Here is a 27,925-nt window from a genome sequence, read left to right as displayed (position 1 = left end):
GTTTTCTAATGTAACCTTGGAAATCACTCACATAACATACATTCTATTAGTTAGAATGCATCACTAAGACCAGTCTATAGAGGGGGCCTCCACCTTTTGATGGGGAATAGGCAAGAAATTTATTAACAGGAATCACCATAGTCTTTCTGAATGGTGATGAATGTGATTCAAAAAAAAGATGGGAGTGGGGAGTGGAGAACATGAGAAAGGTTTGTAGTTTATAATAGTTTCAGATGAAAGTATGATTTTTCATATACTAAATTCAGTTTTATAGTCATAATTAATGAGAAAGTGCCAAAACCACAGTGTGTTATTTATGAGATGTAAAGGCTAATTGAACAAGGACATAATCAAAACATTAGTGTTTACATATGACATATAAAGAAATAAGTTAAAAACCCAAATAATTCTTTGACACAGAGTTGAATTAAAGAATCAACAGAGGTTCTAGCTCTGGGTAAAATGGATAAACACACTCCACCCTTTATTTCCCATTGAACTTATCTATAAAACCTTGACAAAATGCAAAGCCCAGATATTTAAAAATTTCTAAAAGGCAAATAGAACAAGTAAATAGAGAAAAGGCACTAAAATTCAAAGTGTTACCAAACTTGTGGGGGAGTATACGTTTTTCCCCACTCTAGTATTCCTTAACCTGAATTAAAACATAACTGGAGACTTGGAAGTGAGTACTATGTTGTAAAGAGAGCTCCAGGAGAAACCCTCTAGGGTTTCAAGGAGTGGGAAAGGTAACTCTAAATGCACAAAGAGCATGGAAGGGGAAATCCCCTAGGGTTTTTGTCCTCTTTTCCACCATTCTCTCAAGCTTCAGTCCAAGGTTGCCTGTGCCAGTGACAGTGGCTGGCAACAGAAGCCTGCACGAGTAAAAACTTAGGGAGGGGAACATTATCCTTCATTCAGTACAGCTACAGATCTAAGACCCTGGGGCAAAAGCACATTACTTTTCTCTCTGTCTTTCCCCTTCCGTTGCTTGACCTTAGCTATGATGTAGTTGTGGAAGTTGGAAGCTTCTGGTTAGAAAACCAAAAAAAGGAGCTCACAGAACTGGAAAGTTTATAGATGACAGAGAGAAAAGATCCCAGGAAAGTAAACCCATAAAGTTGTGCATTAACTCCTGGATTTACCCCCAACCTACACATATCTGGATGGAATCCTAATTAGCATGCTGAAGACTGCGAAACTGAGATTTCCCCTCACGTACCAGACTGGCCACTGTGTTGGAGTCAATGGCACAGCAAAGGGTTTAAAACTGATCTGACACTGAAACCACAGACCACATAATAATAATAAATGTTTGGTTTATATCTGAAGCAGGGCTTAGAGGGAATTTTATAGAATTAAACACTTGTATTAGAAAAATATCAACTCGATAATCTAAATTTCCACCCCAGGACACTAGAAAAAGAAGAGCAAAGCAAACCCAAATCAAGCAGAAGAAAGGAAACAACAAACTATAGAGTGGGAGAAAATATTTGCCAATGACATAACTGGCAAACCCAGTCCTAGAATAGGAACTAAGTTTTCTCGGTTCAATGGGGGAATCTGAAATATCCCCAAGATTTCCATTAGCCAGTATCTCCAAAATTCCATTCTAGGGTGTGATTTGCTAGATAGAGAATAGTGAACACATCCTTTGTTTAATCAACCAATGATCACAAGGGACAGCAAAGATCACTATAGTTCAACAAAGTCAGATTTATTGGCTCATGGCAACAAGAGACTGTGGACACCTCCCTAAACAAAGGAAAATACTATATAGAGTTAGTAAAGAATTTGGGGGAAGGGTGGAGGTTAGGTAATATTTAGATGAAGCACAGTAGAGTTGTGTGTAAAGAAATAACCATGAGGTCTAGACTGTGAAGTGTCCTGGTTAAGTAAAAAGTTAACATAGACATGAATTGTTAAGTCAAGGCATCCCTTACCTGAAGCTTGAGCTTTAAATTGAGCTGCTTCTTCATGTCAAAGTAATTTAGATGACCTAGGAAAGAATGAGATGTTTCATTCTTATTGCTATTAGTTCAGACATTTCTGGTAGGCTGTGAATTCCAAGAACAAACAATTCAATTGAGTAAGAAATCAAGAGATAATCAAAGCAAATAGTTGGTATTCAGTGAGTTTGTACAGTGGCAATGTGTCCTTGGGAGAAATGGTGTTGTTAACTCTGTAGTTAGCTTTACCTATGTCTTTTACCCAGCCTGATGAGTAGCAGCACACATACTGTTACCTTCTTAGTTCAAGCTAATTTTTATTTCTAAGCATTAAGGGTGCAAGAGAGAGAAAGAAAGGCAAAATGTCATAAACAAAAATCTTTCTACTCAAAATAAGCCTGCAAACAAAAGTTCCCAAATTTAAAAAATATATAAGGCTAAGAAAGATAGCCAACAAGCTCAACAGTTAAAGCATGAAACAAGCTAGTTTGTTCCATTAAAAACTTTAGCTATTGATATACACGGTATTCATTTAAAATGTGAGTATAATTAAAAGCACTGTGGGCTATTGAAAAAAATATGAGTATAGATGTTTAATATGGACAATTATTATTTTACTCAAAACTTTTAATTTACAATTGCAGAAATATAAAAAGTTATAAGAGTAACAGAAATTATGTATATTAATTGCTTATACACACCTTTTTTCAGAAGCAATGTGTACTGTTGCTGTAATTTTTCTTTTTCTCTGTGATGTGTGTGTATGAGGGCTTGTATTTTGTAAATGTTTTAAATTTTTTTCTTTAGTAATTCATTTTTATCATATTTTACGCAAGTAGTGGTCTTCATCAAAGTTGAAATAAAAAAACTCTTTGTTCCAGATAGTTTTAGAAATACTGGTGTAGGAGACCTAACAACAAAGCAAAGTTAACAAGAGACAGAAGACTACATTTGTTCTTACTCTCAAGTAACTGATGAAGAAATGTCTCCTGCTAGTGACAATTTCCTACATGAGATTTTAAAATAGAAGATAAATGTTCTCACTTCTTTTTCAGGGAGTCTGGCCAAGGAAAAGACACAGACCTTGCACAAATTTGTACTACTTTTTGCTGTATTTGATGAAGGTTAGTGAGTCTTAATCTGAATTTTGGATTCCTGAAAGAAATCTTCTGCTACTATTAAGAGGAGGTGATTATAGAAAGGTCATAAATTACATTACTGTTCAGGAATGAAGGAGATGGGGTTAAAAATGAATTCCAAGAAAACAAAATGTAACCTCAGTTCCATTGGCAGCTATGAGGTAAGAAGATAGAGGAGTTGGATAATGGATTGACCTCATCCGCCTCATTAAGACCATCAACAAATACTTTGGGCTCTACTTTCTAAATGCTTTCTCTTATCTTCATCTATTATTAAGTGCGCAACGTTTGGCAAGTTATTTAACCTCTCTGTGTCTCGGTTTCCTAAATTGAAATAATAGTACGTCTTTCATAAGATTGTTGTGAGCGCTGAGTGTTTTCACTTAAGTAACCTAGAGCAATGTGTGGCATAGAGTAGGCCCTCGATAGTGTTAGTACCTCCGCCTCCACCTCCTCCTAATGTAATCATTATGTAATCAATAACAATAACATAATCTTCTTCTTACCCCCTTATCAATTTACATTGCCATCTTCTTAATTGAGACCCTTATGATCTGTCTCGTAACTCCCAAAGGAAGTTTACTGAAGTGAGTATCTGATCTTGTCACTCCAGCCTCTAAAATACTTCAGTTTGCCAAGTGTGGTGGCTCATGTCTGTAATCCCAGCACTTTGGGAGGCTGAGGTGGGTGGATTGCTTGAGCCCAGGAGTTTGAGACCAGCCTGGGCAACAGGGTGAAACCACATCTCTACAAAAAAATTTAAAAATCAGCTGGTCATGGTGGCAGGTACCTGTACTCCAGCTACTTGGGAGGCTGAGGTGGGAGGATCACTTGAGCCCAGGAGGTGAAGGTTGCAGTGAACTGTGATTGCACTACTGCACTCCAGCCTGGGTGATAAAGCCAGACCCTATCTCAAAAAACAAAACAAAACAAATAAAATAATTCAATTTCAAGGTAAAGTGCAAAATGCATTATTTATTCCCTGGTGACGTTTCCAGCCTTGTTGTGTTCCATTTCCTGCCTTATCTTCCATGTTACCCAAACATGTAATGCTTTTTCTTACATGAGACCTCTGCTTATGCAGTTCCCTCTGCCTAGAAAAATCTGTCTCCCTCTTTACACTAAGCAAGCTTCTCCTTTTTCTTTAAGTCTGACTTACTTCGGTTATCTCCTTCCTTAACTCCTTCTCCCAGAATGACCTCTAGTCTGGATTAGATGCCTGCTTATATTTCCACAGCATCTTGAGCTTACTCCTTATCATACTATATCAGTATTTTCTACTTTATTTATTTAATATTTATCTTCTTTGATCTCATATCTTTTTCCCTTCAAGCAAAATGAAATGTCTTCTCTCTGTTCCCTATAACACCCTACTCTCATCTTTATTATATCACTCTTTACTCTTTATTATAATTATCAGGTTCTCTGACTATTCCAGCTAGAGTGTAAGCACCTTGAAAGCACAGGCTGTATCTTCCTCTCTATCATCAGTGCCTACAATCAGTAGTGCTCAATAAATATGTGTTTGAATGAATGAACAAATGAATGGCTGCCTCATAAAGTTTCAATAGTATTTCCAGTGCTTCAGCCCTTATCAATTTCAGAGACAGTGTTAGGGAGCTTTCAGGTTCCTGTGGTTTCATAAATATAAGCTGGGATGAGACAATTATAACAGAGACAGGGACCAACAGACAGCCTTTTTCCTAGGACAATTTTCTTTTTTTTTTTTTTTTTTTTTTTTTGAGATCGAGTCTCACTATGTTGCCCAGGCTGGAGTGCAGTGGCAGAATCTCGGCTCACTGCAACGTCCACCTTCCAGGTTCAAGTGATTCTCCTGCCTCAGCCTCCTGAGTAGCTGAGATTACAGGCACATGCCACCATGCCCACCTAATCTGTGTATTTTTAGTAGAGATAGGGTTTCACTATGTTGGCCAGGGTACTCTCAAATGCCTGACCTGAAGTGATCCACCTGCTTCAGCCTCCCAAAGTGCTAGGATTACAGGCATGAGCCACCGCGCCCAGCCCCTAGGATGATTTTCATAAGATTCCTTTTAGATAAGTCAGCTAATAAAAAGAATCGAATCCTTATGCCTCAAGCTAACTAATATTCTGTCTTCTATTATTGTCTGTTCCCACTTATTGTCATGGACAAATAGAGGGAGAGAAAATCAGTTCGAGCAAGAGATGTCTGCCTTTAGATAATTATCTTCTCCCTCCCTCACACTGACTTTGTGAGGATAAGTGCTCTGTGCCTACTTTGCTGACAAAAATGCTTAAGGTGTGAGCACACTGGGAGTGGGGAAGGAGAAAGGGGAGGGGCGTCATTCATGAGACACATGCTTAGCTGACTTTATTTTTGCCTTCTCTCTCATCAGGGAAAAGTTGGCACTCAGAAACAAAGAACTCCTTGATGCAGGATAGGGATGATGCATCTGCTCGGGCCTGGCCTAAAATGCACACAGTCAATGGTTATGTAAACAGGTCTCTACCAGGTATGTACACATCTGCTCAACAATCCTCAGGGTCTTCCATATTCAGCACCAGAGTTCTGTACTTCAGTTCACAAACAGCTCTGCATCCCAGAGGATATAACCCACTGAATACTTTAAGATCTCTGGCCTCTGGGGATCTTAATGTATAGTAGGCAATTCCTCTTTTGGTCACCTGAAAATGAAGGCTTACCCATGTACATACAGCCCACAGTCAGATTTTTCTTTCCTTTTCTTAAATGTGAGTGGGCAACCAAGGACGAACAGACATTCAAAAAGAGCCTAAAATATTGAAGGGATATGCAAAGATGAACAAAGAAAACAATAATCCCAGAATAAAAAGAGCTATTGCTCAGAACAGAACTCATCAGAAGCTCTTATTACTATTTTCATGATTCAAGAAGATACTGCATCAATAAAGTAACAATAAAATGATTTCCAGTTTTAAAATAGGGGCATAGAGGCAGGCTCGCTTTACTCCCTCCCAGAGAAAACCAAAACCAAACGTACAGTACCAATATCTACACCAACAACAACCCAGAGCTCACATGTGAGGATGAGACAGTTCCCGGAACCACAGAGAAATTCAAAAACTTTGACAATCAGACTTCCACATCCATGACTCTCCGTCTTCCTATTCTGCCTGGCACCAAGTGTATAGAAAATCTCCCCCAACTCATGGTTTCTACACTGGAAAAAGTGACATTGAGGTGTTCAACCAGCTTCTCCACCTTCTTGGGTTCCCTGGGAGGAGATTTGTCCTTGCCTTAACCCACAGAAAGCATCATGACTGTCTGAAGGCAGAAATATCCCAGAGTACAGGCAGAGACAAATGAGGAAGGAAGGACTACCATCCCCAGCCCTGGAAATTCTACTCTATAACTTGACCAAAGGACATGCAAATTCAGAATGGCCGTTCAGCAGCACCATGCTGTAGCAGGTTTATCCTGCAGGTCACCTTGGCATGAATGCCTAGCCGGCCTTCCAATACTGCTAAGATAATACCTTTGGGACCTCACCCACTTGGGACAAGCAGGGCTCTGACCACTTACTAGAGCTGAGGTGGCCAGGCGCGGTGGCTCACGCCTGTAATCCCAGCACATTTGCGAGGCCGAGGCGGGTGGATCACGAGGTCAGGAGATCAAGACCATCCTAGCTAACACGGTGAAACCCTGTCTCTACCAAAACTACAAAAAATTAGCCGGGCGTGGTGGCAGGAGCCTGTAGTCCCAGCTACTCAGGAGGCTGAGGCAGGAGAATGGCGTGAACCCAGGAGGCGGAGCTTGCAGTGAGGCCAGATCAGGCCACTGCACTCCAGCCTGGGCGACAGAGCCAGACTCCATCTCAAAAAAAAAAAAAACAAAAAAAAAAAAAAACAAAAACAAAAACAAAAAAAAAACTAGAGCTGAGGTGAACCTGGACTTAGGTGCCACCTAGAGCCAAAATAAAGGACAGTGAACTAGCAGTGAAGATTCACTAAGCAAATGTATCCAATAAAACAAAAACAAGTCAGAGAAAACTGAAATAAATAGCTAATTCTTCAATGTAAACACATAGATGTATATCCACAAGAAACAATAGCAAACAGGCAACCATGAGCTTCCCAAAAAGACAAAGCAAAAACCCAGTGACTAACCCTAATGAGATGGCGATTTGTGAACTCTCTGATCAATAATTCAAAGTAGCAATTTTAAGGAAATTCAAAGATACCTAAGATAACACAGAAAATTGATTCAAAAATTTCTCAGAGAAATTTAACATAGAGTTTGAAACAATAAAAAAAACACATCTTGAAACTGATGACTGCATTTGATGAACTGAGTAGATCATTAGAGGATCAAGCAGAGGAAAGAATCAGTGAACTCAAACACTGCACTCATCTTGCAAGAAATGCTAGAGAGTTCTACAATCTGAAAAAAAAAGAATACTAATGTGCAAAAGAAAACTTTTCAAGTATAAAACCTGGTTTAATTTAATTTTACCAACTAGTAAAATTAAATACATGGGCACACTCAGAATACTCTATTACTGTATTTGTGGTGTGCAATCCACTCATAACTGTAGTATGAAGCCCAAAGTACACATCTATCAACAACTGTAATAGCTACAGCAGCCTGTTAGGATATAGGTAATATAAAAATATGTAAATTTTTGTATTTTTAGTAGAGATGGGGTTTCACCGTATTAGCCAGGATGATCTCGATCTCCTGACCTTGTGATCTGTCCGCCTCAGCCTCCCAAAGTGCTGGAATTACAGGCATGAGCCACCACGTCCGGCCAAGAGGATATAATAGTTATAAATATCTATACACCCAAAACAGGAACTCCCAAGTATATAAAGCAATCATTAATAGATCTAAAGGGAGAGACAGATTGCAATACAATAATAGTATGGGACTTTAACACCCCAGTCTCACTAATGGGCAGATCATCCGTACAGAAAATCAATAAAGAAACAATGGAGTTAAACTACACACTAGATCTAATAGTCCTAACTGACATTTACTGAACATTTTACTTAACTGCTGCAGAATACACATTCTTTTCATCAGGACATAAAACATTTTCCAGAATACACCATACCCAAGGCCCCAAAACAAGTCTGTACAAATTCAAAAAACAGAAATTGTATCAAGTATCTTTTCTGACCACAATGGAATAAAACTAAAAATTAATAACAAGAGGAACCTCAGAAAATACATAAAAACACAGAAATTAAACAACATGCTCTTAAACGGCCAATAGGTCAATGAAGAAATTAAGAAGTAAATTTTATTATTATTATTATTATTATAATACTTAAAGTTCTGGGTTACATGTGCAGAATGTGCGATTTTGTTACATAGGTATACACGTGTCATGGTGGTTTCCTGCACCCATCAACCTGTCACCTACATTAGGTATTTCTCCTAATGTTATCCCTCCCCTAGCCCCCCAATACCCACAGACCCCAGTGTATGCTCTTCCCCTCCCTGTGTCCATGTGTTCTTATTGTTCAACTCCCACTTATGAGTTAGAAAATGCAGTGTTTGGTTTTCTGATCTTGTGATAGTTTGCTGAGAATGATGGTTTCCAGCTTCATCCATGTCCCTGCAAAGGACATGAACTCATCCTTTTTTATGGCTGTATAGTATTCCATGGTGTATATGTGTCACATTTTCTTAATCCAGTCTATCATTGATGGTCATTTGGGTTGGTTCCAAGTCTTTGCTATTGTGAATAGTGCCACAATAAACATACGTGTGCATGTGTCTTTATTGTAGAATGATTTCTAATCCTTTGGGTATATGCCCAGTAATGGGATTACTGGGTCAAATGGTATTTCTAGTTCTGGATCCTTGAGGAATTGCCACACTGTCTCCCACAATGGTTGAATTAATTTACACTCCCACCAACAGTATAAAAGTGTTCCTATTTTTCCACAACCTCTCTAGCATCTGTTGTTTCCTGACTTTTTAGCAATTGCCATTCTAACTGGTGTGAGATGGTATCTCATTGTGGTTTTGATTTGCATTTCTCTAATGACCAGTGATGATGAGCATTTTTTCATATGTCTGTTGGCTGCATAAATGTCTTATTTTGAGAAGTGTCTGTTCATATCTTTTGCCCATTTTTTGATGGGGTTGTTTTTTTTTTTCTTGTAAAGGTTGTTTAAGTTCTTTGTAGATTCTGGATATTAGCCCTTTGTCAGATGGATAGATTGCAAAAATTTTCTCCCATTCTGTAGGTTGCCTGTTCACTCTGATGATGGTTTCTTTTGCTGTGCAGAAGCTCCTTAGTTTGATTAGATCCCATTTGTCAATTTTAGCTTTTGTTGCCATTACTTTTGTTGTTTTAGACATGAAGTCTTTGCCCATGCCTATGTCCTGAATGGTATTACCCAGGTTTCCTTCTAGGATTTTTATGGTCCTAGGTCTTACATTTAAATATTTGATCCATCTTGAGTTGATTTTTGTATAAGGTATAAGGAAAGGGTCCAGTTTCAGTTTTCTGCATATGGCTAGCCAGTTTTTCCAACACCATTTATTATATAGGGAATCTTTTCCCCATTGCTTGTTTGTGTCAGGTTTGTCAAAGAAAAGATGGTTGTAGCTGTGTGGTGTTATTTCTGAGGCCTCCGTTCTGTTCCATTGGTCTATATCTCTGTTTTGGTACCAGTACCATGCTGTTTTGGTTATTGTAGTCTTGTACTGTAGTTTGAAGTCAGGTAGCATGATGCCTCCAGCTTTGTCCTTCTTGCCCAGGATTGTCTTGGCTATGTGGGCTCTTTTTTGGTTCCATCTGAAGTTTAAAGTAGTTTTTTCCAATTCTGTGAAGAAAGTCAGTGGTAGCTTGATGGGGATAGCATTGAATCTATAAATTACTTTGGGCAGTATGGCCATTTTCATGATACTGATTCTTCCTATCCATGAGCATAGAATGCTCTTCCATTTGCTTGTGTCCTCTTTTATTTCATTGAGCAGTGGTTTGTAGTTCTCCTTGAAGAGGTCCTTCACATCCCTTGTAAGTTGTATTCCTAGGTATTTTATTGTCTTTGTAGCAATTGTGAATGGGAGTTCACTCATGATTTGGCTCTCTGTTTGTCTGTTATTGGTGTATAGGGATGCTTATGATTTTTGCACATTGATTTTGTATCCTGAGACTTTGCTGAAGTTTCTTATCAGCTTAAGGAGATTTTGGGCTGAGATGATGGGGTTTTCTAAATATACAATCGTGTCATCTGCAAAGAGAGACAATTTGACTTCCTCTTTTCCCATTTGAATACCCTTTATTTCTTTCTCTTACCTGATTGCCCTGGCCAGAACTTCTAATACTATGTTGAATAGGAGTGGTGAGAGAGGGCATCCTTGTCTGGTGCTGGTTTTCAAAGAGAATGCTTCCAGTTTTTGCCCATTCAGCATGATATTGGCTGTGAGTTTGTCATAAACAGCTCTTATTATTTTGAGGTATGTTCCATCGATACCTAGTTTATTGAGAGTTTTTAGCATGAAGGGGTGTTGAATTTTATCGAAGGCCTTTTCTGCATCTATTGAGATAATCATGTGGTTTTTGTCATTTGTTCTCTTTATGTGATGGATTACGTTTATTGATTTGCGTATGTTGAACCAGTCTTGCATTCCATGGATGAAGCAGACTTGATTGTTGTGGATAAGCTTTTTGATGTGCTGCTGGATTCGGTTTGCCAGTATTTTATTGAGAATTTTCGCTTCGCTGTTCATCAGGGATATTCTCGTACCTCAGCCTCCCGAGTAGCTGGAATTACAGGTGTGTGAACCACCATGCCCAGCTAATTTTTGTATTTTTAGTAGAGACAGGGTTTCACCATGTTGGCCAGGCTGGTCTTGAACTCCTGACCTCAAGTGATCCACCCGCCTCTGCCTCCCTAAGTGTTGGGATTACAAGCTGATTATTTCATTCGATTCTAAAAAGCCATTTGATAAAATTCAATATCCCTTTATGATAAAAACCTTCATCAACATGGATATAGAGGGAACACACCTCAAAATAATAAAGGCCATTAATGACAGACCCATGGCTAACATACTGAATGTGGAAAAAATCAAAAGCCTTTCCTCTAAAGACTCATACAACAGAAGGATGCCTACTTTCACCATACTCAGCATAATAGTGGAAGTCCTGGACAGAGCAGTTAGGCAAGAGAAAGAAATAAAGGGCATCCGAATTGGAAAGGAAGAAGTCAAATTAGCCTTGCTTGCAGACAACATGATCTAGAAAAACCTAAAGACTCCACCAAAAAACTGTTCAAAATGATAAATTTAGTAAAGTTGCAGGATACAAAATCAATACACCAAAATCAGTAGCATTTATATATGCCAGCAGCCAATATCTGAAAAAGAAATCAATAAAACTATTTATTGGCTATAAAAATATAAAATACCTGGGAATCAATCTAACCAAAGACATAAAAGATCTATTCAAGGAAAACTACAAAGCTCTGATGAAAGAAATAGAAGAGGACATACACAAAATTTAAATATATTCCATGCTCATGGATTGGAATAATTAATATTGTTAAAATGACAATACTACCCAAAGCAATTTACAGATTCAGTGCAATCCTTGTCAAAATACCAATGACATTCTTCATAGAAAAAAAGATCCTAAGACTTATATGGAACCACAAAAGACCCCAAATAGCTAAAGCAATCCTGAGCAAAAAGAGCGAAGCTGGACGTATCACACTACCTGATATCAAAATTTACTACTCAGCTATGGTAATCAAAATAGCATGGTATTGGCATAAAAATAGATACATAGACCAGTGGAACAGAATAGAGAACACAGATATAAGTCCACACATTTACAACTAACTCATGTTCAACAAAGGCGCAAAGAACATATATTAAGGAAAGAACAATCTTTTCAATAAATAGTGCTGGAAAAATTGAATAACTATATGCAGAATAAAACTAGACCTTTATATCTTACCATACACAAAATCAAATAAAAATGGATTAAAGACTTAAATCTAAGACATGAAACTATTAGAAGAAAACACTGGGGAAATGCTCTAGGCCACTGACCTGGCCAAGGATTTTTTTGGGTAAGACCTCAAAAGCACGGACAATCAAAGCAAATATTGGAATTATATCAAGCTAAAAATCTTCTGCACAGTAAAAGAAACAATGAACAAAGTAAAGAGACAACCCACAGAATGGGAAAAATATTTTCAAACCATCTATCTGACAAGGGATTAATAACCAGAATATATGAAGAGCTCAAACAACTCAATGGCAATACAACAAATACTCTGATTAAAAATGGGTAAAAGATCTAAACAGATATGTTTCAAAAGAGATATACTAATGGCCAACAGGTATATGAAAACATGCTCAACATCATTAACCATCAAAGAAATACAAACCAAAACCACAATTCGATATCATCTCATCTCAGTTAAAATGGCTTGCATCAAAAAGACAGGCAATAACAGATGCTGGTAAGGATGTGGAGAAAGGGGAACCCTCGTACACAGTTAATGGGAATATAAATCAGTATAGTCACTAATGCCGTACTCAATACTATAGACAATAGTATTAAAGTTCCAAAAAAAAAGAGAACTACCATATGATCCAGCAATTCCACTACCGGGTATATATTCAAAAGAAATGATATCAATATATCAAAGAGATATCTTCACTCCCATGTTTATTGCAGCACTATTTACAATAGCCAAAATATGGAATCAAACTAAGTAATCAATGGATGACTGGATAAAGAAAACATGGTATATATACACAATGGAATACTATTTGGCCATAAAAAAGAATGAAATATTTTCATTTGCATCAACATAGGTGGCACTGGAGGGCAATACCACATGTTCTCACTCATATGTGGGAGCTAAAAGAGTGGATCTCACGAAAATAGAGAGTAGAATCATGGTTACCATAGTCTGGGGTGGGGAGGGTGGGGATGATGAAGGGAAAAAGAGAATATAAATGTATTTATTACCACTGAACTGTACACTTAAAAATGGTAAAGATGGCAAATTATATATGTATATTTTACATCAATAAAAAGAAATTTAAAAATAAAGTAACAATATAGTTGACCCTTGAACAATGTGGGGGTTGGGGTACTGACCCCCTGCACAGTCAAAAATCCATGTATAACTTTTGATTCCCCCCAAATTCAAGTACTAATGACCTATTGTTGATCAGAAGCCTTATCAATAACATAAACAACAAATATTTTGTATATGTATTATATACTGTATTTTTTCAATAAAGTAAGCTAGAGAAAAGACAATGTTATTTTAAAAAGCATGGGGAAAATACATTTACAATACTGTACTGTATTTGTAGACAACGTAAGTTTATCATCTATAAGTTGAATCATTAGTCTGAAATGGTGGGCAACCACAGCTGCAGACCTCAATCTATGGTACATATCAAGCAAGTCAGTGTTTTCTTGTACGGTCATGACCTTTCTCTGCTTCTTGGGAGCACTTCCAGCATCACTAGTGGCACTTTATATGGGTCCCAAGTATCATTCAAAGTTTATGGAGAGATTATTAGCATCATGCAGAGTTTTAAGTGGATGCCTGCAACACTTGAGCTCACCACAATAACAGTAGGAGATGGCTACTACTGTTAATTTTATGCAGTTATGATTTAATACTGGATCTTTACATTTGTTTACATTTGTCCCAACTGGGAATGGTGCCATGTATGGTTGTAAGGGTTTGTGTACGTAAGTTTTTATAAATTTTGACTTTTTATAATAGATTTTTATATATTTTATGGTAATAAATGATAAAATAGTCCAGTATCAACATATATATATACATACATATATATATATATTTGAGACGGAGTCTTGCTCTGTTGCCCAGGCTGGAGTGCAGTGGCATGATCTCAGCTCGCTGCAACCTCCACCTCCTGGGTTCAAGTGATTCTCCTGCCCCAGCCTCCCAAGTAGCTGGGATTACAGGTATGCACCATCACACCCACCTAATTTTTGTAGTTTTAGTAGAGATGGGGTTTCACCACGTTTGCCAGGCCGGTCTTGAATTCCTGACCTCATGATCCACCCATCTCGGCCTCCCAAGGTGCTGGGATTATAAGTGTGAGCCACCTCAACCGGCCATCTACATATATTTTTTGCATTCATAACATACCTTTTTCTTAATTTTTTTGATATTTTTCCCCTATGTGGTTCATCTGAAAGTTTTTTCAAATTATCACAAATTTCCAAAAAAAATTTCAGTATATTTATTGAAAAAAAACTGCATATAAGTGGACTCATGCAGTTCAAACCTGTGTTGTTCAGGAGTCAACTGTATATTTTAAAGCAGATTTTAACATCAAGAAATGATAGAAAAATGATAAGAATTTAAAGATATTCATATTAAAATTGCCCATCAGGAGCTTCTGAGTAGCTGAACACATGGAGGTTCCTGGAGAGTGGCTGGTCCCACGCCCCTTCCCACATACCCTTCCTTATATATGCATCTCTTCCATTTGGCGTTTATCAGAAAAGGTGCTGACTACTGAATTATAAGGACACTGTGGTCTACTAGATAAAGGTTGGGGAGAGGGGTTTGGGCTTCTATTGTCTTCTTTCCAGGACTTCATCTCCAGATGTCTAAAGTAAATAATGCATGCTGGGTAGAGCAAAGTGGTGGAGTAGGACTCTTCAGCAATCATCTCCTCACAGAAACATCAAGTTAACAACTTGATGCGTGAAATTACCATCAGAAGAGTTAAGAAAACCCGAACCCATGAGCAAGACTGTGAAGCCCTTTTGGACTGCAAAGACGAGCAAAACCATAGTTGGAAGTTAAGGGGATTGGTTCTTTATGACTGAGACCCCACCCCCAAGCCACTGCAGTACCACAGGCGGAAAGTCACCATGGACCCATGGTTTTTACACCGGAAAAAAAGTGAGCCGGAGGCAGACATTTGGCTTCTCCACCATCCTAGGTCCTTCTGTAGGAGACTCACTCCTGCACCAGTTCATGGGGAGCACTGCGAGTATCAACTGGGTTGAACCACCTGAGATCAGCTATGTACAAAGAAAGGGGGCGGGGCTAGTGGTAGCAAGCAAGCAGAACTTGGCAGTGGCTCTCCATCCCTGCCAGAGGAGATACCATACCAGGCCATGGGAAGCATGGTTCCCAGATCCTCTGGACTTGAGAGCCTGACGGGCTCTCCGGTATGGCCTGGGTGCCCTCTGTGGATTCCCATGGGCCCATCCAGGCTGGACACTGCATTAGTAGCAAAGCCAGCATGAGACTTGCGTCTAACCTGGGCTTAGAGTGCCCTCTAGTGTCTAGTGCTAAAAGGAAATACAACAGCCAGTCCACTTTCTTTTTGATATGGTCTCACTCTGTTGCCTAGGTTGAAGTGCAGTGGTGCGATCATAGCTCACTGCAGTCTCGAACTCCTGGGCTCACGCGGTCTCCCCACCTCAGCCTCCAGAGTGGGACTACAGGTGTGTGCCACTATGCCTACCTAAATTTTGGTTGTGTGTGTGTGTGTGTATGGAGATTGGGGTATTGCTGTGTTGCTCAGGCTGGTCTTGAACTCCTGACCTAAAGCAATCCTCCAGCCTCAGCCTCCTAAAGTGCTAGATTACAAGTATGAGCCACCACAGTCAGCCCCACTCAATTTCTAAACGAGCTTACTGAAATAGAGCAGTCACAAACAAACCCAGAATGAACATGAGAATAAATACCTAATTCTTCAATGTGTAGACAGGGACACACGTCTACAAAGAATAAGAATAACCTAAGAAAGATGGCCTCACCAAATGAACAAAAAATCGTGCCAGTGACTAATCCTAAAGACATGCAAGTGAATGATCTTGTAGACAAAGAATTCAAAATAGCTATTTTAAGAAAACTCAACAAACTTTAATAAAACACAGAGAAACAATTCAGAAATTTGTCAAAGAAATTTAACAGAGAAATTGAAGGAATAAAAAAAGTAAGAGAGAAATCCTGGAACTGAAAAGTATAATAAAAAATGACACACGCAATACAGGACATCAACAACAGAATTGATCAGGCAGAAGAAAGAATCAGCAAGCTCAAAGACAGGCTATCCAAAAATACAATCAGGAGGGGCTCCAGGATGGTTGACTAGATGCATCTAGTGTTCATCCCTTCCATGGAGAGGAACCAAAGTAGCAAGTAGATAATTATACTTTGAATAGGTCATCTAAGAGAGAACACTGGAATTCAACAGAGATAGGAAGCATTGAAAGCAAGGGAGGAGAGAGAAATACGGCCTGTTTGCCTGGGATTGGCTGGGAGTCTGGAACAGCTTCCTAATGTGGGAAAAGGGTAAGAGACCCTTAGTGTTCCTCATTTTCACCAAGGACTCTTGCAGTCCTAGCCGCAGGAGAGCCCCTTATTCCTTGACAGCGCAGAGACTAGCATAGGAAGTTGCCTAAAGACCATGTGAAGGCATTGCAACAGAGAGCTCACGCTGGGTTCTGCAAATCTCCCAAGCAGCTGCAGCACAGCACCATTTTGAGAGCACAGCCCACACATCCTGCCCTGCTATAATGGCCGTGACTTAGGCAGGAGCCCTGAGCAGTGATCCTGCCCCACCCAGCAGAGGAGTGCCCATGCATTTTCACATATTCCAAGAACACATTCCACTACCTACAACACTGCTGCTGCAGGCTGTTGTGGGGCCAAAACACCAGTGAAGCTTGTGCTTCCAAGCTGCCTGCCTACAGCTGCTCCCAGAGAAAGCAACCCTACCTTCACCAAGAGCAGGGCCATAGCACAGCTGCTGCTGCACGCCAACCTGAGCATTTTGATCGTGACCTGTGTATCACCCCACCCCTGCATAGCACAACCAGCACCTCACACACCACCAAGGAGCCTGAGGGCAGGTTCACCTAGCCCAGCTCTTCCTGCCCCTAGTACCCAAGCATATCATCCAGGGGCCTAGGGATCACTTAGCCCTGTCCACCACTGGTAGCTTCTGAGAACCTCCTGGGGTCTGAGGCCAGGCCCACCCAACCTGCCACTACTGCCACAGTTAGCACTCATTGCATGCACCACTTGAGGGTCTGGGGACTGGCCCATGCAATCCATAGCAGCCACCACCAATGCCAGCACAGACCACTTGAGATTCAGAAGGTTGTTTCATTACTATGATTGCCATCAACCATGCCACTTTGCTGCCCAGGAACTTGAGAACCCACCCACCCACGTGATCCATCAATACCATTTCTGGCACCCAAGTAAACCACTGGGAGACCCACAAATCAACCTGCCTGGACCTAAAACCAGTGCATTCATATGCCACCATGGTACACCAAAGAAAAGCACGCTCAGCCCACTGCTGCCACCACTGGGGCCTGAAGACAGGCCTACCTGGCATCCCAGTTCTCAGTAAAACTTCACCACAGCCTCCACTAATAACCACACCCTAAGCCATTGAGAAAATCACAAATATCACTAATGCTGTTTAGAGTCTTATACAGAGACTACTGCATTCACTCAGAATCAAAACCAAAGTGCTCTACCCAAGCAACACTATAGATACATCTTCAGGAAAAAGTTCTTTCCTATAAAAGCAAATTTTAAAAATTGGAAAAAGTGATTATTATACCAGATGTGCAGATATCAATGTAAGGACACAGAAAACATGAAAAATCAAGGAAATATGACACTCCAAAGGAGCACAATAATTCTGTAGCAATAGATCCAAATAAAAAAATTTTAAGATGGGTGCAAAAAAATAGTTAGAAAGAATGAATAAGACCTGCTATTTTATAGCGCAACACAGTGACTATAGTTAATAATAACTTAATTGTACATTTTAAAATAACTTAAAGAGTGTAATTGGATTGTTAATAACTCAAAGGATAAGTGCTTGAGGGTGTAGATACCTCATTCTCCATAATGTGTTTGTTTCACATCACATGCCTGTATCAAAACATCTCATGTGTTCCCTAAATATATACACCTACTATGTATCCACAAAATAAAAAAATCATAGTTTACAAACAGAACAGTATATGTGACCTTTGGTTTTTAAGTAAACTGGCCAACATCTCTTTAAAAATTTATGAAATCCTGGAAAAATAATTCCAAAATTTGATACTAAAGAAACTCAGTGAGATACAAGAGAATTCTGAACAAAAAAAAAATACAAAGAACACAGAAAAACAATTAAGGATATGAAACGGAAATTTACCAAAGACATAGATATCAAAAAAGAACCAAACAAAATTCTGGAACCAAAGAATTCATTGAATGAAATATAAAATACATTTGAAAGGTTCAACAATAGACTGAACCAAGCAGAAGAATATCAGAACTGAAATACAGATCTTTTGAAATAGCCCAATCAGACAAAAATAAAGAAAAAAAGAATAAAAAATAATGACCAAAGATTTCATGACATGTTAGGCACTATAAAGAGAAAATGAAGAGGTTAGAAATCCTATTTAATGAAATATTAGATGAAAAAATTTCCAAGTCTACCAAGAGATTTACACATCCAGATAAAGAAGGCTCAAAAATACCCAAATAAATACAATGCAAAAAGGTCTTCTGCAGGGCACATTATAGTCAAACTATCAAAAGTCAAAGAGAAAAATTTAAGAACAGCAAGAGAAAAGCATATAGTCACCTATAAAGGAGCTGCTATCAGACTAACAGTGAATTTCTCAGCAGAAACTTTATAAGCCAGGAGAGAATGAGAGAAAAAAAAAACACCTGACAGCCAAGGATACTGTACACAGCAAAATTATCCTTCATAAATGAAAGAGAGATAAAAACATTTTCAGACAAAAAAAAAAAAGAAAAAAACTGAGGAAATTCATTGCAACCTGATCTGCTTTACAGGAAATGCTAAAGGGAGTTTTTCAAACTGAAAGAAAAAGGCCCTAATGTGTAACATGAAAACATATGAAGGTATAAAACCCACGGGTAAAAGTAAGTATCCCAACAAATTCAGAATTCTCTAACACGGTAATTGTAGAACATAAATCACTTATATCCTTAGTAGGAAGATTAAAAAACAAAACATATAAAAATAATTACCATAACCTGTTAAAGAATAAGCAATATAAAAAGATGTAAATGATGACATCAAAAACACAAAATTTGGGAGTAGATTTTTTAAAAAAATTTTCTTGCAATCAAAATTAAGTTGTTATCAGTTCAAACTAACTATTGTAACTATAAGGTATTCTGTGTAAGCCTCATGGTAATTACAAAGCAAAAAAAATTTATAATAGATACACTAAAAATAAAAAGCAAGGGATTAAAACATACTGATAGAAAAATCACTTAACCACAAGGGAAGATATTAAGAGAGGAAGAAAGGAACAAAGGATCTACACAACTAGAAAACAAGTAAAAACATGGTACTACCAAGTTCTTACCTATCAAAAATTACCTTGAATACAAATGGGTTAAATTCTCCAACTAAAAGACATAGAGTGGCTGAATGATTTTTTTTTAAAAGAAGATCTAACTATATACTGCCTACGAGAAAGACTTTACCCGTAAGGACACACATAGACTGAAAGTGAAGGGATAGAAACAGATATTCCATGCAAATGTAAACAAAAAGAAAGCAGGAATAGCTATACTTATATCTGATCAAATAGACTTCACGTCAGAAACTATAAAAAGAGACAAACGGCCAGACGTGGTGGCTCATGCCTGTAATTTCAGCACTTTGGGAGGCTGAGGTGGGTGGATCACCTGAAGTCAGGAGTTCGAGACCAACCTGGCCAACATGGTGAAACCTCATCTCTACTAAAAATACAAAAATTAGGCGAGCATGGTGGCAGGTGCCTGTAGTCCCAGCTACTCAGGAGGCTGAGGCAGGAGAATCATTTGAACCCGGGTGGCAAAGCTTGCAGTGAGCCAAGATTGCACCACTGCACTCCAGCCTGGGCAACAGAGCGAGACTCCATCAAAAAAAAAAAAAAAAAATGACAAGGCCATTATATAATAGTAAAGAAATTAATACAACAGGAGAATGTAACAAGCATAAATATATATACACTCAACATTGGAGCATCTAAATATATTAATGTTTGATCTTTGTATTTTCTAGTCTCATTAAAAATAACGGCAAAAACTACAATTACTTTTGCACTGACCTAATATAAAGCAAACATTAATAGACCAAGGGGGAAATGAAGACAGCAATGAAATAATAGTAGGAGACTTTAACACCCCACTTTCACCAACGGACAGATCATCCAGACAAAATATCAACAAACACACACTGGACTTAAGCTGCACTGTAGACCAAATGGAGCAAACAGACACAGAACATTCCTTCCAACAGCTACACAATTCACATTCTTTTCAACTGCACATGGAACACTGTCCAGGAGATGATACATTAGGCCACAAAGCAAGTCTTAACTAACTTTTTAAAAATAAGTATTTTTTTCCTGCCAATAATGGAATAAAACTATAAATCAACAACAGGAGGAACAACTGTACAAATACATGGAAATTAAAGAACATGCCCCTAAACAAACAATGGGTCAATGAAGAAATTAAAGGAGAAATTAAAAAATTTCTTGAGACAAATGAAAATGGAAACATAACATGCCAGAACCTATGGGATACAGCAAAAGTAGTCCTTAAAGAAAAGTTTATGGCAATAAATGTCTACATCCAAAAAAAATCAAATAAACAACCTAATGATGCATCTCATGGAACTAGAAAAACAAGAACAAACAAAACTCCAAATTATTAGAAGAAATGAATGAATACAGATGAGAGCACAAATAATCAAAATAAAAACTAAAAAATACAAAAGATCAGTATAATGAGTTACTTAGTTCTTTGAAAGGATAAACAAAGTCAGTAAACTTCTAGCCAGATTAAGTGATTGTAAAGAAGAAAAACAGAAATAAATCAGACATGAAAAAGGAGACATTACAACTGATAACACAGAAATACAAAGAACTATAAGAAACTGCTATGAACAACTATATGCCAACCAATTGAAAAGCCTTGAAGAAATGGATAAACTCCTGGACACATACAACCTACCAAGGTTGAATCAAGAAAAAATGGAAAATTTGAACAAATCAACAATGAGTAACGAGCTTGAAGCAAAAATAAAAAGTCTCCCATCAAAGAAAAGTTCACTACCTGATGGCTTCACTGCTGAATTCTACCAAACATCTAAAGAACTAATACCAATTCTTCACAAACTATTCAAAAAATTGAAATGGAAGAAACTCTTCCAAAATTATTTTAGGAGGCCATCGTTATCCTGATCCCAAAACCAGACAAGGGCGCAATAACAACAAACAACTACAGGCCAATATCCTCAACAAAATACTAGAAATAGAATTCAACAGCACATTAAAAAGATCATTTACCATGATCAGGTGGGATTTATCCCAGTGATGTAAGGATGGTTTAACATATGCAAATTAAAAATGAAGGATAAAAATTATATTATCATTTTAATAGACACAGTAAAAGCATTTGATAAAATTCAATATCCCTTCATGATAAAAATTCTCAACAAAGTATAGAAGGAACATACCTGTATGATAAACCTGCAAACAAAATGATACTGAGTGAGGAAAAGTTGAAAGCTTTCCCTTTAAGAACTGGAATAAGACAAGGATATCCACTGTCACCACTTCTATTCAACACAGTACTGGAAGTCCTAGCCAGAGCAATTAGGTAAGACATCCAAATTGGAAAGAAGGAAGTCAAATTGTCCCTGTTTGGCCACGCTCAATGGCGCATGCCTGTAATCCCAGCACTTTGGGAGGCCAAGGCAGGCAGATCACTTGATGTCCAGAGTTCGAGAGCAGCCTGGCCAATATGGTGAAACCCCATCTCTACTAAAAATACACATACACACACACACACACACACACACACACACACACACACACACACACACACAGAGATTAGCCAGGCATGGTGGTGCACTCCTGTAGTCCCAGCTACTCGGGAGGCTGAGGCAGGGGAATCACTAGAACCCCGGAGGCGGAGGTTGTGGTGAGCCAAGATTGCACTCCAACCTGGGCAACAGAGTGAAACACTGTCTCAAAACAAAAACAAGCCGAGACGGGCGGATCACGAGGTCAGGAGATCGAGACCATCCTGGCTAACACGGTGAAACCCCGTCTCTACTAAAAAAAATACAAAAAACTAGCCGGGCGAGGTGGCGGGCGCCTGTAGTCCCAGCTACTCGGGAGGCTGAGGCAGGAGAATGGCGTGAACCCGGAAGGCGGAGCTTGCAGTGAGGGGAGATCCTGCCACTGCACTCCAGCCTGGGTAACAGAGCGAGACTCCGTCTCAAAAAAAAAAAAAAAAAAAAAAAATTGTCCCTGTTTACAGATGACATGATCTTATATATAGAAAACCGCCAAAACTACACCAAAAAACTGTTAGAGCTAATAAATGGATGTAGTAAAGTTGTAGTCTACAAAATCAACATACAATAATTGATAGCGTGTCTGTATGCCGACAGTGAACAATCTGAAAAAGCAATCAAGAAAGCAATCACGTTTACAATAGCTACAAAAAATATCCGGAAATAAATTAACCAAGGAAGTGAAATATCTCTATAATGAAAACTATAAAATATTGATGAAAGAAATTGAATAAGACACAAATAAATGAAAAGATATTTCATGTTCATCGATTGAAGAATTAATATTATTAAAGCCAAAGCAATCTACAGATTCAATACAATTCCTATCAAAATTCCAATGTCATTCTTCACAGCAATACAAAAACAATCCTAAGATTTGTGTGGAACCACAAAAAATCCCAAATAGCCAAAGTAGTCTTGAGCAAAAAGAATAAGCCTGGAGGCATCACACTACCTGATTTCAAATTATACTACAAAGCTATAGTAACCAAAACAGCATTGTGTTGACTTAAAAACAGACATATAGACCAATAGAACAAAATAGAGAGCCCAGAAATACACCCACACATTTAAAGCCAACTGATATTCTACATAGTTGACAAGAACACATGATGGGTAAAGGGCAGTCTTTTCAATAAATGGTGCTGGGAAAACTGGATATCCATATGCAAAAGAATGAACCTAGACCCCCTATCTCTCACCATGTATGAAAATCAAATAGGCCAGGCACAGTGGCTCATGCCTGTAATCCCAGCACTTTGGGAGGCCAAGGCGGGCAGATCACTTGAGGTCAGGAGTTTGAGACCAGCCTGGCCAACATGGTGAAACCCCATCTTTACTAAAAATACGAAATTAGCCAGGTGTGGTGGCATGCCTACAGTCCCAGCAACTTGGGAGGCTGAGGCAGGAGAATCACTTGAACCCCGGAGGTGGAGGTTGCAGTGAGCCTAGATCGTGCTATTGCACTCCAGCCTGGGTAACGGAGTGAGACTCTGTCTCAAAAGAAGAAAGGAGAAGAGAAGAGAGACAAGAGAGGGGAGGAGAGGAGAGGGAACAAGACAGGGGAAGGGAGAGAAGGGAAGGGAAGGGAAGGGAACAAGACAGGAGGGGAGGGGAGGGAAGGAAAGGAAAATAGATTAAGGAGTTAAATTTGAAACATAGTGTAAACATTTCATGACATCACTTTGGGCAAGAATGTGTTAGACAATTTGGGCAAGAATTTGTTAGACAAGACCTCAAAATCATGAGTAACAAAAGCAAAAATAAATTGGATTACATCAAACTAGAAAGCTTCTGCACAGCAAAGGAAACAATCAACAGAGTGAAGAGACAACCTATAGAATGGGAGAAAATATTTGCAGATTATACATCTGACAAGGGATTTATATCTATAATGTATAAGGAACTCAAACAACTCAATAGCAAAAATCCAAATAATCCTACTAAAAATGAGCAAAAGACCTGAATAGACATTTCTCCAAAGGAGACATACAAATGGCCAACAGGTATATGAAAAATGCTCAACATCACTAACCATCAGGAAAATTAAAATCAAAACTACAATGAGATATCACTTACCTCTGTTACAATGACTATTATAAAAAAGACAACAAAATAACAAATGCTAGCAAGGATGTGGAGACAAAGAAACTCCTATACACCGTTGGTGGGAATATAAATTAGTTAAGCCGTTAGAGATAACGGTATAGAGATGCCTCAAAAATTAAAAATAGATCTATCATATTTTCTAGCAATCCCACTAGTAGGTATATACCAAAAAGAAATGAAATCAGTATGTTGAAAAAACATCTGCATCCCCATGTTTATGACAGCATTATTCACAATAGTCAAGATATAAAATCAACTTAAATGCCCATCAATGGATGAATGGATAAAGAAACTGTGGTATATATACACAATGGAATACTATTCATCCATTTAAAAAAGATGAAATCCTGTCATTTGCAACAATGTGGATGAGCCTGAAGGACATTATGTTAAGTGAAATAAGTCAGACAGAGAATGACAAATATTGCATGATATCACTCCTATGTACAATCTTTAAAATTTGATCTCATAGTAGTTGAAATTAGTGATTCTGGGAAGATTAGGGGGAAGTGGGAGATGGGGAGAGGTTGGTCAATGGGTACAATGTTACAGGTAGATAGAAGGAATAAGTTCTGGTACTCTATTGCACAGTAGGGTGACAATAGCCAACAATAATATATTATATATTTCAAATAGAAGAGAGGATTTTGAATGTTCTCACAACAAAGAAATGACAAACATTTAAGGTGATGGATATGATAATTACCCTAATTTGAATAATTACACAATGTATACATGTATCAAAACATCACATTGTACCCATAAATGTGTACAATTATTTATGTGTCAATAAAAAGTAATACAGTTTAAAAAATAAAATTGCCCATTAGGATAAATAAAAAGACCCCCACACAAAATTATCATTGTAGCATTTCAGAGCACAAAGAGAAGATACTTAAAGCTTCTCGTGGCCAGGTGCGGTGGCTCAGGCCTGTAATCCCAGCACTTTGGGAGGCTGAGACGGGAGGATCACGAGGTCGGGAGATGGAGACCATTCCGGCTAACACAGTGAAACCCCGTCTCTACTAAAAATACAAAAAACTAGCCGGGCATGGTGGCGGCTCCTGTAGCCCCAGCTACTCGGAAGGCTGAGGCAGGAGAATGGCGTGAACCCGGGAGGCAGAGCTTGCAGTGAGCCAAGATCGTGCCACTGCACTCCAGCCTGGGCGACAGAGCAAGACTCCGTCTCAAAAAAACAAACAAACAAACAACAAAAAAAGCTTCTTCTGAGAGAAACAGGATGCATACAAAAGAATGGGAATTAGACTGACAATATAATTAAGCAATATTGTAAAAGATCTAAGGGAAAAATTATTTTGAACCTAGAATTTTTAGTCAAACTTTGAATCAATTTTGGGGGAAGAAAAAAGACATTTTCAGATATAGAGGGCCTTAATAGTCACTGAATGTGTACTATAGTAAAACCAGAAACTACAGAAAGGAGGAATTTGGGAGATTCAGCAACCCAAGAGAATAATGAAGTATGAGGGGGATGTTTTCTCCTTAGTTCTTTACTGTATTTTCCAGTAATTTGATAATAAACATGCATAATTTTATAATTAAAAAAGAAATTAGTTTTGACAACATGCAAGTTCCTGTTCTCACATACCTTATAGTGGAGAGACGGGTTGTAGTCAAATAAGCATAATAATACATGCAAAATTACAAACTGACCATTACTCTGAAGGAAAATTACATAATTCTATGTAAGCCTATAATAAAAGAATCTGACCTAGACTGGGGAATCAGAGAAGGCTTCCCTAAGCAAGTACCCCTTGAATTTAGCTTTGAAACTGGGAAAATGAGGCAATGTGAGATGAAGCTGTTAGAGGTATTAGGAATCAAACCTACTGGGGCCTTCTAGTCCTTAGTAGACAGTCTGGACTTTATTCTATGTGAAATGACAGCCTGCGATGGGTTTTAGGCTGGTGGATACTACAATCAGATCTGGAATGCAGAAATATTACACCAGTTTCTTTGTGGGTAAAAGTCTTAGAGGGGAATATGACCAGTTACAGGGAGACCTGTAAAACAAGTTTATCAGTAGCTCAGACGAGATAACGGTAAGTTGGATTAAGATAGTGGTAGTAGTAATAGTGAAAAAATAGATACATTTGAAAGCTTTTAGAGCCAAAGTAGGAGGCAGCTGTGCCCTTGTAGTTACCAGTGTAGGATCTGAACACTTAGGTTCAAATACTGAGAAAATTAATCAACCTCTCTGGGCATCCATTTCTTCTCCTGCAAGACATGGATGATAATGGTTTCTACATTCATAGGGTTGTTATGAGGAATGAATGAATTAAAACTTGTAAAATACTTCGGACAGTGCTTGACATTAAACAAGTGCTCAATAAATATTAGCTATTATTGATTATATTGCCCTGGTCAGTGTCAAATTGCATATGGGAGATGAGAATGGTAAAAAGGATAATTTTTGCTTGCATATTCGAATGCAGGATGCTGCCATTCACTGTTATAAAAAACTCTGGAAGAGAAGGAAGTGATGAAAAGTGTAAATTTAGTTTTGAACATGTGGGTTTTTTGAGATATCTAGGTGGAGATGTTGAGAAAGTGATTGGCTGTATGAGCCTGAAGTTCCAGAAGAGTTCAGGAGAGGAGACAGAAGGAGCAGTCTGAGAAGTAGGAGAAAAAAACCCAGAAAGATGTTGGCACAGAGGCCAAGGGAAGAGAGAGTTTTAAGAAGGAATGAATGGTCAACAGATGCAAATAAAGACTGAAAAATGTCCATTGGATTTAGCAGCATGATAGTGATTGATGACCTTGGCAAGAGCTGTTGGTTTGATAGTAGCCCAATATTCTAGATAAATTTGTTTACAAGTCAAGGTAGCAATCAAGTGTCTAAGATCAATTTGTCCATTCTGTCCTAGCAAGTGTTTTCCATTTCAAATTCTCTACTTCTTAGCCATACGTGTCTTATTCCTACTTTACAGGTCTGATTGGATGCCACAGGAAGTCAGTCTATTGGCATGTGATTGGAATGGGCACCACTCCTGAAGTGCACTCAATATTCCTCGAAGGTCACACATTTCTTGTGAGGAACCATCGCCAGGCCTCCTTGGAAATCTCACCAATAACTTTCCTTACTGCTCAAACACTCTTGATGGACCTTGGACAGTTTCTACTGTTTTGTCATATCTCTTCCCACCAACATGGTAATATCTTGGATCTTTAAAATGAGTATTATAAATATCCAGTCCTACCTTTAATAGAATTTACTGGACAATGTACAGGAATATAGTGTGTTGCTGAAGGGGGCATTTTAGAGTTACTGTGTTAGACCTCAACCAAGATCCCCTAGTTTCTAGCTTCCAGTGTAAAGTTTTTACCTTGACTATAAAAGGGCTTGAGTATTAGTAGGACTCATGGATTTTTAGTTAAATGTCTGTGATGGAGAAAAGATGGCTTATGGATGACTGAGGTGGGAAAATGAGGAGAATAGTATGCCCTTGATTTCTCAGCCTTCTCCCATTAACTACGCTCCAATATTGAGAGAGGAACTGCAGGTTGTAGCTGAAGAGATTTTTTTTTTTTTTTTTTTGAGAAATCTAGGGAAATGGAAGAAAGGCATTGCCCAGGTTGCAACTGTAAGGGCTCCAGTATATCAGTAGTAATGCCCAGAGCAGTAAATAGCAAATATGACAGGCTATTGTAGAGCAAGCTTGACTTCAGGCACCAGACAGCTAGATACCTGGCAGTATATGAGAGACACCTGTGAAACTGAGGGCAGGTAAGGAGCTAGTGATTTTTAGGACAAGTAACATGGGATTGAAAGCTGGTCAGCATATGTGAAGCACCACATGAGGTTTTCAAGGACTATTGGGTGGGAACTTTGCAAAGGGTCAAAGGTT

At 38.5% G+C, this 27,925-nt stretch overlaps 1 protein-coding gene across 5 annotated transcripts in view; it reads left to right on the top strand.

Annotated features, from left to right (window-relative positions):
- Positions 1 to 27,925, top strand: part of F8 (coagulation factor VIII) — a 209,992-nt gene that overhangs the window by 44,510 nt on the left and 137,557 nt on the right. For all 5 annotated transcript variants that reach the window (XR_287458.5, XR_012430159.1, XM_045383830.2 and 2 more), the window contains 3 exons: positions 3,005 to 3,073; positions 5,464 to 5,580; positions 27,008 to 27,229. Coding sequence is in view for 3 of the 5 variants with exons in the window: in XM_045383830.2 (XP_045239765.2) it covers positions 3,005 to 3,073; positions 5,464 to 5,580; positions 27,008 to 27,229 (408 nt within the window). In the remaining 2 variants the exon portion in view is untranslated. The remainder of the gene's footprint in view (positions 1 to 3,004; positions 3,074 to 5,463; positions 5,581 to 27,007; positions 27,230 to 27,925) is intronic.

This window comes from Macaca fascicularis, chromosome X (assembly GCF_037993035.2).
Source record: "Macaca fascicularis isolate 582-1 chromosome X, T2T-MFA8v1.1".
Classification (NCBI taxonomy): domain Eukaryota; kingdom Metazoa; phylum Chordata; class Mammalia; order Primates; family Cercopithecidae; genus Macaca; species Macaca fascicularis.
Note: the sequence above shows the minus strand (reverse complement) of the source record. Positions and strands in the feature narration are given on the sequence as shown.